The sequence below is a fragment of the Protopterus annectens genome, chromosome 4.part1 (assembly GCF_019279795.1).
Source record: "Protopterus annectens isolate FY-2018-M chromosome 4.part1, PAN1.0, whole genome shotgun sequence".
Taxonomy (NCBI): Eukaryota; Metazoa; Chordata; order Ceratodontiformes; family Protopteridae; genus Protopterus; species Protopterus annectens.
In genome coordinates, this window is record NC_056734.1 from 553,116,759 (window position 1) to 553,134,770 (window position 18,012).

General features: G+C 37.8%; 1 protein-coding gene across 1 annotated transcript in view; it reads right to left on the reverse strand.

Moving 5' to 3' along the window:
* The window catches only part of LOC122801251 (beta-galactoside alpha-2,6-sialyltransferase 1-like), a 1,163,740-nt gene that overhangs the window by 98,696 nt on the left and 1,047,032 nt on the right, over positions 1-18,012 (reverse strand). The window contains exon 6 of the mRNA XM_044070803.1: positions 1,336-1,433. Within this exon, the coding sequence (XP_043926738.1) occupies positions 1,336-1,433 (98 nt within the window). The remainder of the gene's footprint in view (positions 1-1,335; positions 1,434-18,012) is intronic.

Genomic DNA, 18,012 nt, shown 5'->3' on the forward strand with positions numbered 1-18,012 from the left:
TTTCTTCCTGTTTGACATTAGGCAGCTTCGCACTCAGCACCCAGACAACTAGTATGTTGCTTTCATGAAAGGCACTAGGACCAAAGGAGAGCTCTGGCTTACTCCTGAACATGAAGTGTAACAGCTTAGGAATGTGCATTTCTAGACAACAAATATAAGCATTTACGGAGTATAGTGATCTGAATCTTTGAGCATATGACTCTAAAAATATGGTGATTCTCCTCCGAAGTCACATATTGTGAACTGTGACATTTAAAGAAGACATTACTGCACATTACAGTGCCGATTCTGTGTTTTAGTGTGTTTCATAACATACTTGGTAGCAAGGAATGGAATTAAAGGTTTTATAAATAGAAACAGAAATCTGTGCATTATCTGTATTAACAATTAAGGCATATAAGTTCCTAACTGCCTGATGGAGATTTAAGCTAGAAAAATATTTTATTACTGGATTTCAAATTAACCATTGTAACTGATCCATCAAAGTACCCCAGACATACCATGGTATTAAGAAACATTGGAAACAATAATTTTCTACATTCTGACAAGTGACTGCCCCCCCACAGACACAGACACAGACACACACACACACACACACACACACACACACACACACACACACACACACACACACACACACACACAGACAGACAGACAGAGACACACACACACACACACACACACAGTGGCAATTCATATGGAATACACTGGGCAGTTACTTTGTTACAATTCCTTGTCTTGCAGATCACTTACGTTTAACCTGTCCTATTGCAGTCCACTTCCCAATTGAAGGCAGCATCTGACATTGTCAAATGCTTGCTAAAACATAAATAGACCGCTCTTTCCCTATAGAAACATCTGAACTGCTGGGATAGCCTGAATTGTACTACTCCACCAACAGTAATTTCCCATGAGATGCACAGAAACACACTACATAATCCGAAATTTCACAGTGAAAATATATAAACATGATTATGAAGATTTTATTTTATACATTTGTTAACTGGATAAGCCCACTGGACATTAATGTCCCTTTTCAGGACAGACCTTTAACCTCTTTTTCATAGTATAGGTTCACTTTTTTCAGTCAGACTTGATACTGTGAAGGAGCACAACACACATTGTTTATCAGTACTAATTAACAGAAAAGAAGTTAAGGGATATGAAATATTTACCACTGAAAGTGGATGATCTGGTGTGAAATTCATAGGCTCACTGTTAAGACTTTATGCATCTTTTAGCTACTGCCTAATACAAGTGGCATTAATTTTTTCCATCACCATCTTTTGTAAATCAATCATTTTTCATACTCTTCTGGCAAACTTTGTACTTCACCTGGGAATTGACAAGGCGTATTGTAGTTTTCTCTCCAACATCTTTCTGAAAGCCACTGGTGGGGGCCCCATTAAATCTCAGAACTGCATCATGGCTATCTGCAAGACAAGTATGAATAAACATTAAATCCACTGACAATGTAAAAGCTTCTATAACATGTGTCCTGCATACCAGTGACATAACATCACATAAGACAGTAAGAGGACACTGTCCAGTTTGCTGCATGTTAACTACTTATGATCCACAACTGTGCATAATGTTGTAACCAATCATTACAATTAATATCCAAATTGCAGTAAATTAATGACATCATTCTCAGCTAGAGTGTCTTCTGCGTGGTAACATGCGTGAATGGGCGCACCTTCGTTGAAGGTTGTACGTCAGGGCTGGCAACTTGGCATGTAAAAATCAGCTGCCAATCATTAGCAGACTGGAGTTCCGCTGTGGCGACCCCTAACCGGGAAAAACCGAAAGACACAACAACTGACATCACTGGCCATTAAATTGCATAAAAGTTAAATTATCAGATACCAATTTAAGAAAAGTTGGGCACATGATCATTTTACTTGGTTTTACAAATGTGAAACGCCAGGTTAAAAAAAACTATAGATACCTTGATTTGAGCATCTCTGTTAGAGTGAGATAACATACATATAGACACAACCATAACTTCAATTAAAACAATGCCAAATATTTATACTACTGAATTCAAAACAAGTTATCTGTGCCTGACACCTGATTGTACATGCCTGGAAGGTACCAAAGAAATGGTACATTATTGAAAACCTTTTCTAATATATTTTGTGTTAAGCCATGAAGAGAGAGAGAGAGACAAGTGAAAACGTTTAAAAAGGAACAAACACCTGTTTGAAAGTTACATTAAAATGCTTACTTTACTCTAAAAATTTGGCAGGAGCAAAGCTAATGTACCATTAATCATTCATCAGTTGTAGTATATCCAGAATCAGCCCTGTTCTACAAGCAGAATGGTGTTAATACCACAATGCAACCATTCCCTGAGCTGATACACTGCAAACAAAAGTGTTGAGCTACCTACTGAAAGAAACTACCTTTTAAGCAATGAGGGCTGATATGCTGCTTTACTCAACCTAGAATCACTTTGGTGCTCAGCATTTTACATCATGAAAATTCTGCTAAGGGAAGGAAACTGAGACAAACAGGCCTAGTGACAATAGAGTAGAAAGTGATGGGCTGAACAGAAGGCGATGTTTTGTAGTGACAGAAACCAAATTAGCAAAACTAGAGTGTTGCATGGAGTGTTTATAGCTAGAGGAATTATTAGCATTAAAGGCAGAGCACAAATGTGGCCTACAGATACTATGGAGTGGGTTCTGGTGTTAGCCTGAACCCAATATTTGTAGAAAATACATGTGAAGCAAAAGGGGGTTAGGGGTTCAATGTTTACTCAGAGTGGGCTAATGTGCACAATGCAGATAAAGGAAGAGGAAGAAGTAAGTGGGAGAGTTGGACTCAGACATTTGTCCTAGTACTATAGCTGGAAGTGGGCAGTCCTGTGCTTGGTAATAACAATGGAACACCAAACACTGTAAAATTGAAGGCTTGAAAGCAATATTAGAATATGCACAAAAAAGACAATCACAGACACATGAGGACCTTTACCTCTCTAGTGGTGCATTTGAAGGTTCATATGTGCAGGACAAGTAGGGAGAAACAAATGAGGAAAACGTATTTATTAAAGTTAAACTGTAGTAGAACTGAATATAATGACAAAGGAAGAGGAAAAGTACTGTTATATGAGTCACCATAACAGTAATAAATGGTCAACAGGATTACCGAAGACGGATTCTTATATACGTCATGAAATCGTATGTCAAAAAAGAATGTTGTATGTAGTCATGGTATCAATGCCAGTCTGCAAAAGTAAGTGCCTCACTGTTTATGTATCACAATACTATAGCTTTTGTTGTGTCTTTCGGCTTATCCCGGTTAGGGGTTGCCACAGCGGAACTCCGGTCCGCTAATGTTTGGTACTGTAGTGGATTTTTACGTGCCAAGTTACCAGCTCTGATGCACAACCTTCAACAAAGGCACACCCATTCACGCATGCCTCCACACAGAAGACGCTCTAGCTGAGAATCGAACGTGACAACATCTTGCTGTGAGGCGACAAAGCTACCGCAGCACCACAATACTAGTAATATCTATTATTATCTACAAATTTCCTGGCTAGAAACACTGTCAGCATCTCTTTTACATTTAGGTGCTTCCTCCTCTGAGATGAAACAAACTCCCCCACAAATGAAGCTCTTGAAAATGAGACATTCTCCTCTCCCCAAACAAGTGTAATCCACTGCATCTATCATTAATGAAGGATGAACATGAGATGGATTCAACGTTAGCTGGTACTACAACACCCTCGTCAAAGGCAGACAAAGAGAAGACTGCACTCAGAAGGCTGATTTCTGTGATTTCATAAGTTGCTGAAATGCCACTGGATTTTTTTATGTGGAACTTTACTGGGGAAGCATTAGAATAGAGGGGAACATGAAATCCAATATTGTCAGGAATGTTCTGACTATAATTTTCTTTCATGATTTTATCAAAATATTCTATCAGGATTTGAACCCTGTCCTCCAAGAGAGAGAGCGCTAATGCAAGACTATGACACAGAGGGACTTGCTGAACATCAAGCATTAACATTTCGATGTCTAGAAGTGTGAAACTGCAAATGTGAGATAGTGGGGACACATACCAAGACGAAGGCTGCACTATCAGACTATCTCCCCTACTTCATGGTACATGAGTCTTGTAATGAGTCTGCAGAAGTAGCAGGGGTGTGGGTGTGCAAGGGCAATCCCCTCCCACAAACACACTTTAAAGGTGTAACACTGAGTTTCACAATTCATTACTTACTAGACTCTCAGTTTACTTATTAAAGTGGGGAGACTCTGTACTGGGTCTCATATTTCTGATGAGTCCTACTAAGCATTTCTTAATAGGAGAAGACAGTAGATCTTAGGTCTATAAATTGAAGATTTGCTTTGATCCTGAAAACAGTTTGTTGGAGATCAATGTGGAATGCCTTCAGGGACCGTACTTCGACTAGGAGTCATTTCAAAAGGTCTGTGTCTGAACACCCTAGTCTCAATTGCACAAATACTGGAGCTAGGCACTCATAAATACATAGAGAACATAGTAGAAAGGCCGTAAGGTGGAGTAGTAAATTGGAAATAGAAGCTGCCCATTCTGAATTTCAGAAATTTTTTGTATGACTAAAAAGGATAATTGTGCATATCTAGAATCACTAGAAAGGGGTTCTCTTTCTCAGGACAGACAAGCTGGCCAGTCAACATTTGAATGTTTTTTTCCTTTATGAAGTGTTTCAGATCCCAGATGTCCCTACTATTTTTATTTTCTTTGATTGTGAAAAGCCTTCGATAAATCCTTGCTCACTTCAAAATCTTTGGAAGCAGTTCTATCGACTGGGTGTCCAGAAGATACTGGACAAACTGGTATGGCCGAAGGAATTCGTGGTTTGGTGTAGACTGGTACTGGATTTTGTAAAAATGTTGTGGAATGCCCCTTTGATGGTGCCGCTCAAAACCAGTTATGTTATTATTATTATTAGATGCCGATGAAAAGAATTCAAACAGCATAAATAACAAATACACATTTTATTTCTGCTACATGGGATGTGTGATGGAGATGTGGTTCCTAAATGGATTCGAACATCTATCCTCCTGTGAAGTGGCACTGAGCTGTTGTTGCTTCTTTCTCCCCTTTGTACTTGCTTCTTTTGACACATCCTCTTGTTGAGTATATGGCTGTCTAGTTTGCTTTCTACAGAATGGTCAGTTTCTGTGGAGCAATCTCTACTGGGTAGGTGACAGGAAAACCAGTGGCACTGCCATCAGCTGCAGCATAAACAAAATTCAGAACAAAAATAAAGCCACAATAAACTGCAAAGCAAATATTTTAACAGGCTGCAAGCTCCCACTATACCCTTCTCATGTGGTCTGACTCTCCAGCCCAAAGAGACTATATGTACCAATTCCACAGTCATATAGCATCCGGAAAAAGGAAATACTTCTTTGCTACAGAAAAGTTAAGTCTCGTTCTCCTGCAATGACATCAGACACAGTACACAAAAACTGTATGTAAATGCTTGCAGTACTACAAGGGCTCGTAATTTTGATTATGCAGCAATTGTGCTACTGATGTCCTGCCAGGTTGCCATTTGTTGTATTTGGGACCAGTGATAGGTAGAATGTTTGCTTCAAGTTCTACACAGTTTTCCATTTTCATCAAATGTCATGTGGAATCCCAAAGAGCACAGACACTTTTACTATGATACCACGCCCTCCCTTACTTACCCAATCCCCCAAGCAATAAAACTCTACACCACTGAAGAGCATAGCTTTTCAGTAATGGCACCTCAGCTATTGTAATCCTTCCCAATAAAACTTAAGACCTTTTCATTACTTTCAATATTGTGATATCAACTTTAAAAAAATCCTGCTTTGCATTTAGAGCAATTGTAAACAAGTCAAAAAGCCAATATCACATAAACCCATCACCTCTGTTTGCTCCTAAAATATTTCACTTACCATAGTAGTTTCTTATACCTTCTAATTCATACAAACTAATATTACTGTTCACTCTTCTCTAATCCCCCTCTCTTCCTTTATTCATTCACACTCATCCTCAAATTCTTCCACACTCTGCTTTCTACTTCCATACTATATTTTCTAACCATCCCATTTCTTTGATCTCTTTGTCAACTCTCCTCACTCACTCCTACAAGATATGAAAATATCACTGCCCACTGCAAACACCCACCCGCAATTCATACCACAGTGATAAACTTAAAATACAGTCTCCAAAAAGAAAATTAAATGTATTACATTGCCTACATGCAGCAAATGCAGCAATATACACTTCTTAAAACTTACGCACACTCATTTCAAAACAAACAAAAAAATATAGAACACTGCCTTCTTAAAAGTACACAAACCTAAACACACATACCTGCAAACAGACACAACCCAAACAAAACATGTTTTACATAAGGCCTTCACCACCCACACACATCCTGACATAGCAGTTCTGCCCCCACACCCCCATAGCATAAATATACCAACTCCACAGGTGCACAATTTCAACTACAGTGAATTCTCCACTATGTTGATATGGTCTGCACAACCCGCCTTGATTAAGCAACAACCACCTAACTCTAATTTTGATGGGGAAAAAAAACCCCACAGAGAATGTCACTCAGCTGTGATCTGCCAACAGCAGGGTAACCCTATATAGATATACACACAAAGTGCTGCTCAAAGGAAGAAAGCAGATGCATAGCAATATATAAAAAGGGCAGAAACAAACAAGCATGCCAGTATAGTAATGTGGACCTTGATTTGCTGTCAGATAGACTACTATTTCCCTTTGAACAAGCTTTATCAGGGACGACTAAACAAAGCAATTGAGCATATTTAAATACCCTTAAAATCACATTGCCAATCAGCTGATCATCATATGGCAAATAGTAGCATGCCCATTATGCATCACATATGGATAGCCAATCAAAAATCATAGAACACAATTCAACTTACATTATAACATTTAAAGAAACAATATTTCAATAAATTTTAGGGCAGACATTTATTTCATCTCATTAAGTCCAGGCTTTTCAGAAGTACATTCAAAACCCATTTACATGCCTGTTTTTGTATAGGTGAAAGACCCTCATCAACCACATGATCAAAGGTAAGAATAGCCTTTTCATGGTATAAAATCTGCTTACACATAGAATTTGGTGTCACTTATAACCAATATCACTTATAAATAATAAGAGTTATTATTTAAAGAATGCAATGTTTGCCTACAAAGAAACTTCCACAACAGCATTCAAATAAACCCCCCAGTCAGTATCACAGGTGACAAAATGCTGAATTTCATAAGAAATAGACGCGTTAGAAAATTCAGGTTATTTGGTTTTGCAATATTGTCACAATGCACACAATTTCACCATGGAAACTTTCCTCTAGGTACAGATGTATCCCAAATAGTCCCACTGGAGAAAATCTAAAACTTTTTTTTTTTTTAAACCCAGAAAAATTCTTTAAACATTTTCCCTTTTTAAATGTCTGCCAACATTGACAAGGGACCACCACTCCTTTAAAGAAACCATCCTGGGAGAGCAATTGACAATGTTCATTTAAAACAGATCTAAACTTATTAGTATTTGTGACATTATGAACTCTAACATTTTCATTTTCCAATAAGAATCATCAGTAGCCAAAGACCCCTGTTGATATCAGCCCTGTGATAACCACAAGACGTGAACTGTTCTTCTAATGTGAGGCTTCCTGTATAAAACCCAGATCACAACCACAAACTGTCCTTAATCTCAAAAAGTGTGACTCTGGGATGTTTTAAAAGCTTGAGGAGGGTGACGGCCTTTAGCACACAATAAAAGAACTTCTATAGAAGAGCTTTTTATTTATTTATTTTTTTTATGAACAGTTGATAAAATGGAGCCAATCAATTCATCCTGTAAATGGCATATCCAAAAAAAATACAAACAAATCAAGAGAGTAAGTAAATTTAATACCAAAAGTATCCTTATATACACATACACACGTGTATATATATATATATATATATATATATATATATATATATATGTATATATGTATGTGTGTGTGTGAATGTATATGTAAATATGTATATATATATATATATATATATATATATATATATATATATATATGTATGCATGTGTGTATACACACACATATGCACACACATATACATACATACAGACACACATACACACGTGTATGTATGTATGTATATATATATATATATATATATATATATATATATATATATGTGTGTGTGTGTGTGTGTGAATGTATATGTAAATATGTATATATATCTATGCATGTGTGTGTGTATACACACACATATACATACACACACACACACACACACACACATACACATACATGCGTACAGACACACACACATACACACATGTGTATGTGTAATGTGGTATGATCACACCAATTTTGTTTGAAATAGGAACAGCCGATTATGGTTTACTACTATGCTTAGTCAATGTATGACCACTCACAGCTCCAGTGGCATACAGGATAAAGCCCATACTAAGACCTTGACAGTCAGGGCTCACTTAGGGACTCAGACACCTGAAGGAGGTGGCAGATGAGAATGGGTTGGCCCATCCTGGAAACTGGAAGGGTGGAGCCAGCAGATAAGGGTCTGCAATACACATGTCCAGCCCTGGGTGGCAGTTAAAACTCATTAAGCCACTGCATGGGGATAGCCTTCAGAGTTGGTGTACAGATTGTGCACTCCCCATGGGGAGAGCATTGTTGGTGTTCTTGGATTACATTTCCCCAGTAGCCAAGAGTGAGGTCATACCACTGCAAAAATCACCTCATTGTCAGGATGCAGGAAGGGCACACAGCATCTTTACTACTGACAGTGTGTTTGCCTCCACCTGACAGCTCTCAGACTAGTGTAGTGAAATGAATAAGCCATGTCTGATGGACAAAGGCTTGATGTTCAGCAAGCAGACGGCCAAAAGCACACTGAGAAAAAAGTGTGGTTACTGACATTAGGAAAATTATGGAACTGTAGGAGTAAGAGATGTTCCTTCTTACCGAGGTTTGCTCCAGCTCAGAGTTAGTGAGATGATGCATTATAAGAAGTAAAAGTTCTGCCAATACTTCTATGTACTATTGTTATAGTTTTCAGTGTTCATTGTTGAACAGTTATAACGATGCCCTCTGCAGTGTGTGTGAGTGTGCATACTCAGATTTACATAAGCTTGTAAAACAACCAGTAATGATGGGTCTACTAATCCTTAGTGAACCACATCTAAATGAAGCACTGCCAAAACACTTTTCTGGCTTACAATATCCTGAAAACTTATAACTCCAAAATTCCCATATGATGCATCAAAAACATGTGCACTGCTGCAGATGAGGAAGTCATGTGGAGAGCTGTGCTATCTACAATAGTTTTTCATCCAATGGGTAAATAAAAACACAAACATAGGCACGACTGCCATGTCCCAAAAATGCTACATTTTTCTGGTGTGGCTGACCATGCCACTTTACTTTGAGGCCCTGAGTCTAGTTCCTACTACTCCCCTCTTTGGTAGGGGGTGCTGCTTCTGTTAAAACACCAACTCCTTTCCACTACCCCAAGAGATGAAAAGCATGGATTTGTCAACGCTGGATGTTGGCTTATACAAGGCATCATTTGTAGCACAGGTAAAGGCTTGCTGTTCTTGTGCTACACATACATACTCATGCTCCTACATATATGTAATCATGTAAAGTGCATGTGGGAGGGTTCGCACGACCTCTGTGTGGGTACTACTTTTCATTGATCAAGCCCACCATGCAAATACATATGACAACTGGGTTATTTCAGAATTAAGCTGCTATTAGTTAGCAGAATACAATTTACTTATTATTCTGCAAAGAAAGACTTACTAGAGCCAATGGCAGTCTGCAAATGCATAATACATAGCAGCACTGGTCCACACAAAATAACTTCCCCAACAGCAGTTGACCAATTCATAAGCAGAAGACCACAGTCATTACACAAGTCAGATCAGTGCATATCTCTGAAATTCTACTGAACAGCAAGGTGATATTTCTAAAGTGAAACCTGTAACGCAAAAGTTTAGGAACTATACATATACAAACTGTCAAAATATTACTCATCCAGGATGCAACAATCTTTTTAATTTTACCATGAATTATCACTCAAGACATAAGTAAATATACATTTATATAAAAGAAAATCAACTATGTCAACATGTTCAGTTACAAACATATATTACATACATGCTTTTATACAATCATCAATCCAACATTACATAAATCGCTCAATTATTGTCTTCCTTAAACCTCACTCCTCCTCCAAAACATTATTCTGCATGTACTGTTCCCAAAATTTCCCCTTTTTGATGTAGTTTGCTCCTACCTTTTTCTAAAGATCCTGCCTCCAGTTCTTTTATCTCTGTTACAATATTCATTGCTTCAAATACAACTGGTTTAGACTTTAATTTCAATTTGATAGCACTTGCTTTTTTGGCAGCCACCAGAATTAAAGCTTTACTATGTCTAGGCAATTCAGATACTGTAACCAACTCAAAAAATTTTTCCTTAGTTCCACTCATTTGCTCATGCAATATTTCTCACAGAGTACTGTGCAGGGAATTTATAGTCTGCCAACTCAAACTCCCAAAACATATGTGCCCAATTTCCTGTTTCTTCCCCATCATGCCTCCAACATTCGCAACCTACCTCAGGAAAAATTCTTTGGAATCTGCTTGGTGTACAAAAACATCTATGCAAACACTTCCAAGCAAAAATTCTAATTCTTCTACACTTTGTTGCACATTTGGAAGCCATATATATATATATATATATATATATATATATATATATATATATATATATATATATATATCCTCCCATTGTTTCCTTGGGAATTGCTTATCCAGTCTCTCTTCCTGATCTTTTCTGTCCTTCTCTGATGGATTCTTAGAGTTATCTTGTAATATTTTATATGCTCTAAATTATCCCTCTGCTAACAGCAGCTTCTGTTCTAGATTCAACTAAAATTTCTATCAGAGCAGGTCTTTCACTTAGGATTCCCCTATCCGTTTCTTTCTACCTATACTCTGATATCAGTCCCTGATAGGGAAGGCATTCTAGCCTGCAGTCGAAATGCCTTATTGACTTATTCCCTTCTATTACCTCTCCCTCTCTAGTTATTTGCTCCCACAGCCATGGTTCCATTGCCAGTTTTCTCCAGTAAATTCTAGCTTCCTCTTGCTATTTTTCTGTACTTCTAATTGCAGTCATCCTTACTGGCAAAATTTCCTCTCTCACATTGGCTTAAGTTCTTAGAATACTTTGTGCTACTTTATGAATATAATATTCTGTATGGTTGTTATTCTCCTTAATGTTCTGCACCTAAAATCCCATTCTGTCCTTATTTCTTGAATTTCTTTATTGCTTCATCACCCCCCTTTCCACTTTGAATTAAAATATTTCTTCAAATCAGGTACTCCTAAACCATCTTGTTCTATTGGAGGGAACAACTAATCCCACTTGACCCTCGTCCTCTTCCCCTCCCAAATAAAATCATTCAACTCTATTACTGTCCACAACTCCTCTGGTTGATAAAAATATGCCTGACCTGTATATAAAACTAAAGAGACTTAACATTTTCACTGCTTGTATCTTGCTATCCATATCCATAAACTGGAGCTTCCAATTTTTTCAGTTTTTGTAATATCTTTTTAGTCACTTCCTATACATATCCTTAGCTGCCATAACAATTCTTTTTTTTTTTTAACTCATACTCCCAAATACTTAATTTTATTGCATCTTCATAAATGTGGGTATAGCTGAGCTAATTCACGTGTGGGCACATAGTTTACAGCTACTGTATAGCCTTTGTTTTGTATGCATTAATTTTATTTCCCGCAAAAAATTATTTTATTATTTTATTTACTTAGATTTGTTTACCGGGAGGTCTACTAGGCCAGGGTGAGCCCATTTTCTGTACCGGCCCAGGGAGAAAAGCTCCAATACAAACAACATGATAAAGCTACCGAATCAAAATACAGAAATCAAACAGCAATGGTATAGAACCCTATATTACAGAATAGGTGATGCAATAAAATAGATAATACTAGTTATACAGATGTCAGATTTTAAGCAAGTATGCAAGCCAAACAAGAATACAATTGATGACATGGGATAACAGTGAATGTGTGAACAATACTGTATTGCAGTTTTGCATTTGAGAGGGAAAGATGGACAGCAGCAAAGTAAAGATTCTGAAAGTACGGTACAGCCTTAGAGCTATTGCTATATAGGCATCAAGAGCGAATAGAAGATATGGAGGTAACTGATACAGTAGATTATTTGTGGCTGGGTGGCACATGTTGGAGTTACTAAGTTGGAAGCACTGAATGTATATATCAGGAGTCTGAGCTGTAAAGTGAGATGGGGAGGAAAAGTAGGAAGGCTAGGAATATTGTTTTTTAATATTCAGTGCTGGTAAATGTACATAGCTAATGGGAAAAGAGGTGGTGTTTCAGTGAAGTAGTAAAGCATTCAGGGTTGCTAGTAGACCTAATTGAAGGAGGGAGAGCATTCCATAGTTTTACTGTAGCATATGGGCAATGCATATGACTGGCGGAAAGGTTAGGTTTTGCTACATTAAGAAGCATCTGATTGACTGATTACAGAGGTCTATTTGGGTGATACATGGTGAACAGAGAGAAGGCAGGACAACTAGAAGGCTTATAGATTAGCTTATGAGCTGTGGTTAGTTGCAGGTATGTCAGATGTTTAGGAAATTCTAGCCAGTTTAGATGCTGGAGTGATATGCGGTGGTGGGAGGACTGTTTGGCACTGGTTACAAAATTTGTGATTTTATTGCAGTACGAGTCCATGTTGGATTTAAGAGAGGATTGTATATTAGTAAGGAGAGGTGCACCATAGAGCAAGGATGGAAGTAGAAAGGAAGAGGCAAGGGATAGTCTTGCTGCATAGTTGAGGAAGTGTTTGTGCCTGTACAGGATCACTAGTTTCTGATGGGTTTCCTTTTTATGTCTGTGTTAACATGCTGGTCAAAAGTTAGGTGATTGTCTATGATGACCCCTAGAAGTTTGCTATATGGGACTACTTCAAAGCAAGTACTGTTGAGTGAGTTGATGGTAAATTAATTTTTGGTTAGGGGTGAATAACATAAGTTTGGTTTTATTAGCATTTAGGGCTAAATGGTTATTATACATCCAGGTTTCAGTGGAGGTGAAGTAGACTTGGCCATTCAGATGACAGTGGAGTCATCTGGATACTGGATGACATTAGCATGGGGTATGCTGGTATGGAAATCATTAATGAAAGTGCAGAGAGCAGTGGACCTAGTAGGGACTCTAGTACTGATGCTGAAGAAAGGAAAGAGGGATTGGTGCCATCTGGTTGCTTGCTGTCTATCTGTAAGGTAGTTGGAAAACCAGGCTAGTGTAGGGGGAGATGTGCCTAAATTCGAGAGCTTGGTCAGAAGAAGCTAGCTGAAGACAGTATAGAATGCCTTGGAAAGGTCAAGAAATAGTGAGGAGACAAGGTATCCTGAGTCTCGAGTATAGTTGACTGTTTCCAAGAAAGATATAAGAGCAGTGGTGGTGCTATGACTAGGCCTAAACCCATGTTAGGTTGGGGAGAGGAGGTTGTGGTGTAGTAGGTAGTTGGCTATCGATACATTTTTCCAGAATTTTGGAGATGGGAGAGAGGATGGCAGTTGGACGGATGTTAGATATATCATTACTGTTTCCACCTTTATGGAGAGGGAGGATAAATGTTTTTTTCCAGATGGAGGGAATGAAGAACTCTTGAATGGATCTGTTTGGTAGTATACTAAAGGGGTAGGCTATAGCATCTGTTGATAAAAAATAAATAAATTGACTTTGTCTCAGAATGTTCCAGAGCACACTGATGCATAATTTTCTACTTTTATTAGATACAAAATATCTTTGTATGCAAATAAAGCTAACTTTTCTTGATTACAGGGTTTGATTGTCAAGTCTAAGGGAAACTGGGCAGGCTTAAAATGACCCACAAGGACAACTAGCATATTATTCACCGAAGAACTTATGAATGTCAAAATGAGATCATCGATTCTCCAAGTCTACCAAGTAAAACCTCGATTGAGTTTTGGCAGGTGAGCAAGCCCAGATTATGAGGCTTACAAATCAGTAGCATAATGGTTTTCCAGGCAACAGGCTCAAACATATTCACAAGAGTAATGACTTTGATGACAATTCCATGGACCAAAATACATATATGAAAGGAATAATGCTCCCGACCCCATAATTTTTAATTTGATGCAGCTGCTATGTTTGTCAAATCATACAAAATATTCACAAGAGCAGTCAACTTTGGTGACAGCTCCCAAGAACTCAAAACATACATATGGAAGCAGCAATGTTGCCTCATACCATCAGCTGGTTTAGTTGATGGTATGCCTTTAAATAATTGTTGCTGTAATTTTGGGAAGTTTCATTTTTTATTTTAATGTTTAGTTAATTAATGCAGTGTTTTACAGCATACCGTATCTTCAAATTTACCACTTTGCTTGGCAGTTATCACACTGCATTTGTATATAGATCTATATATTGACATTTAGGTTAGAATGGCTGCTTTCTATTACAGTACGGACTGTTTTTGCTTTTTTTGTTCACTTTGTCTTTCTTCCTACGGTGCTTCATTTCCTGCTTCTAGGGTTCACATTTGTAGTTTCCTGAGGAGGGTTTTTTTTGTCTATCTTTTACTGCTCCTAATCATGTAATATATACTTGCATTTGAATTTCCTTTGCTCTTATTATTGTAAAAGGTGTTTTATTTACATCACAATGTTCTATTTCTTTTTTATTATTTTATACAGACTTGGTAATGCATTTGAATAAGGGGTGTGTTTCTGGTACTGTTTTTATTATTGATTTACATTTTTAGCACTGCTGCATTTAATACATTTCCTGCTAAATGACCATCTGTGACTGAATGTGACCATCTAGGCAAACAATGCTGGCTTTTTTCATGCAGCGGTAGCGTTGTTGTCTCACAGCAAGAAGTTCCCCCATTCGATTCTCGGCTGGAATGCGGGAGTGCCTTCTGTGTGGAGTCTGCATGTCCTCCCTGCAGTTGGGTGGGCGTTCGAAAGACATGCGTAATTGGGCGTGCCTTCGTTGAAGGTTGAATGTCAAGCTGGCACCTCAGCGTTCATGAAAATCTACTGCCAGTCATTAGTGGACTGGAGTTCCGCTGTGGCGACCCCTAACCAGGAAAAGCCAAATGACAACATAACAGATCTGATGCACATGTAGCTAGCAATTTAACCGGCAATTTTTCCTTACCCATTTTATAACTACATAGGTATGTTTATGATGCAGCATATTAACATTGTTAACACCTTTATCACATCACTTGTGACACAGGCAAATTTACATCTATAGAAAAATAATCAAATTGTATTAAATTAGCATTAACAAAGATTTACTTCACATATATTGCTATATATATCATATAACCTATTTATTTATTTATATTTCTTTACTGGAAAAGTCTGACTGTGCCAGAAGCCCATTTTCAGCGGAGGCCCGGGAAGAAAAGCTCCACAGAAATATAAGCAGTGCAATAATTAGACAGTACAATACTATACATAAAGTAAGATGCAGAATACACATCATTTAGTTGGTCTATACGAAGAAGTATTCAGGAAAGTTTTCTAGTAGATACAAGTTCAAAAAGAAAAACACAAGCATTTCAGTAAAGATCATTGTGAGAAAAATAAAATTAGTACTATGTACATATTAAATAATAGTTATGAACAAATGAGATTTCCTTTAGATATATAAATATATATATATATATATATATATATACACACACACACACACACACACACATGTATATATGTGTGTGTGCATTTTTTTTAAACAACACTTAGGAGACAGAGAAAATGAGGCAAGGAGTAGACAGTGTGTTGAGAAAGTTACAGATTTCTCAGTCAAGGCAAGGCAGGAGCAATCCCAGTTTTTGGATAGATGTTCAAACAGTAGTACTTTGAAATTGTTAGATTCAGGTGTGTTTTGGAGGGTGTGGGGTAGAGTTTTCTAACATTTGGCTATTTGATTTGAGATTAGGGCTTTACCATGAGTGTTATGTTTACTGTGAGAAAGTTTCTGTCTGCAGATCTTAGACTTTGTGGGCATGAGTAGGGAACAAGTGCCTTGAGGCATGGGCAATTGTCAAGATGGAAGATATTGTGTGTGAATTTTAGTTGGTAGAGATGGAGAAGGTTAGGTAGCATGAACAATTTAATTTATGAAGAGCAATACAATGGTGGGTTTGGTGGGGAAGGTTGCCTGCGAAGTGGGCTATTTTGTTGTAGCAAGTTTCCAATTTGGTTAAGTCTGATCTTTTTAAGTTGGTAACGAGGAGGAAAGCATATAGGACCGTAGAGAGGAGGAAGGTTCTGGATATGGCTAGTCTGATATTGTCAGTGAGGAATGGCTTGCTTCTGTACAGTGAGCCAAGTTTGATGTGAACTTACTTAATTGTGATGGCTTTGTGTTGGTCAAATGTGAGTTTGTTGTCGATTGTCATGCCAAGGAGTTTTGTGTGCCCAACTGGTTAGATGACTGTTGTTGCTGAGAGAATGGTGACAGGAGGGGTGGTCGGTGATAGCATTAACTTTGGCTTTTTGGGGTTGAGGATTAGTTGTGATTTACTTAGATATGTTTATATATCATTGAAAGATTGTTGGGTTTCTATTTGGAGGTCTGGTAAAGTTTCTGCTGAGCAGATTAAAGTTGAATTGTTCGCATACTGAACTACTTTAGTGTGTGTTGTGGATGAGGCTAGATCATTAGAGAAGATGGTGAAAAGACCTAAACCTAAGCAGCATTACATAAATTATTAAATTCCTGCTCTTTTATTTAAACAAGAAGTATCTTTATTAAACTATTACTTACGACATAAGCAATCATACATTTATATAAATGAAAATGAACCGCACCTACATAATCCTACTTGCAACCATTTTACATCACAAACACTATATATCACATATAATCGACCCAATCAGTTTCAGTCAAACATTACATAGCTCATTTAAGTGCTGTCTTCCTTTAAACCTCATTCCCTCCTTGTATGTATTGCTCCCAGAATTCCCATTTTTTCTTATGTCGTTTGCTCCTACCCTTTCTAAAGATCTCAATTCCAGTTGTTTTATCTCTGTTTCTATATTCACTAGTAATTGCTTTTTTGGCAGCCATCATAATTAGACACAGCAAAGGCCTTATGTCTAGGCAATTCCGATTCTGTATCATAGCTCAGAAAAATCATCTCCCTCGTCACACCAATCCATCTACCCAACATTTCCCATAGTGCATCCCACATGGAATCCTACAAGTCCGCCAAGCCGCCACACTTCCAGAAAATATGTTCCCAAGTACCTCTTTCTTCCCCTTCACTCCTCCAACATTTGCTGTCTACCTTAGGAAAAATTCTCTGGAGTCTACGTAGGGTACAAAAATATATACGTAAACATTTCCAAGCAAAAATCCTAAATATTCTAGATTTCATTGCATATTTGGGAGACATATGTATATATCTCCATTGTTTCTTTGTGAATTGCTTATCCAGTCTCTCTCTTCCCAATCCTTTTCATTCTCCTCTGATTGACTCAGTTATCATGCAATATTTTGTAAGCTCTACTAATTAGTCCTTTTTTAATGACAGGTTCTGTTATAGATTCTACTGAAAACTCTACCAGTGCTGGTCTTTTGTTTAGCCCCCCCCCCCCCTATTTCTCTCTCTTTGCCTATACTCCAATATCAATCCTTGATACAGAAGACAGTCTCTAACCTGCACTCCAAATAAATCTTTGCCTCTTTCCATTCTATTACCTTTCCCTGTCTAGTTATTTGTTCCCAATAACTTGGTTCCTTTGTCAGTGTTCTCCAATAAATTCCAGCCCCCTCTTGCCTAGTCTATATCCCTAATTGGAGTCATCCCTATCGGCAGAATCTCCTTTCTCCATTCCTGTATTGGCTTAGTTCTTAGAATGCTT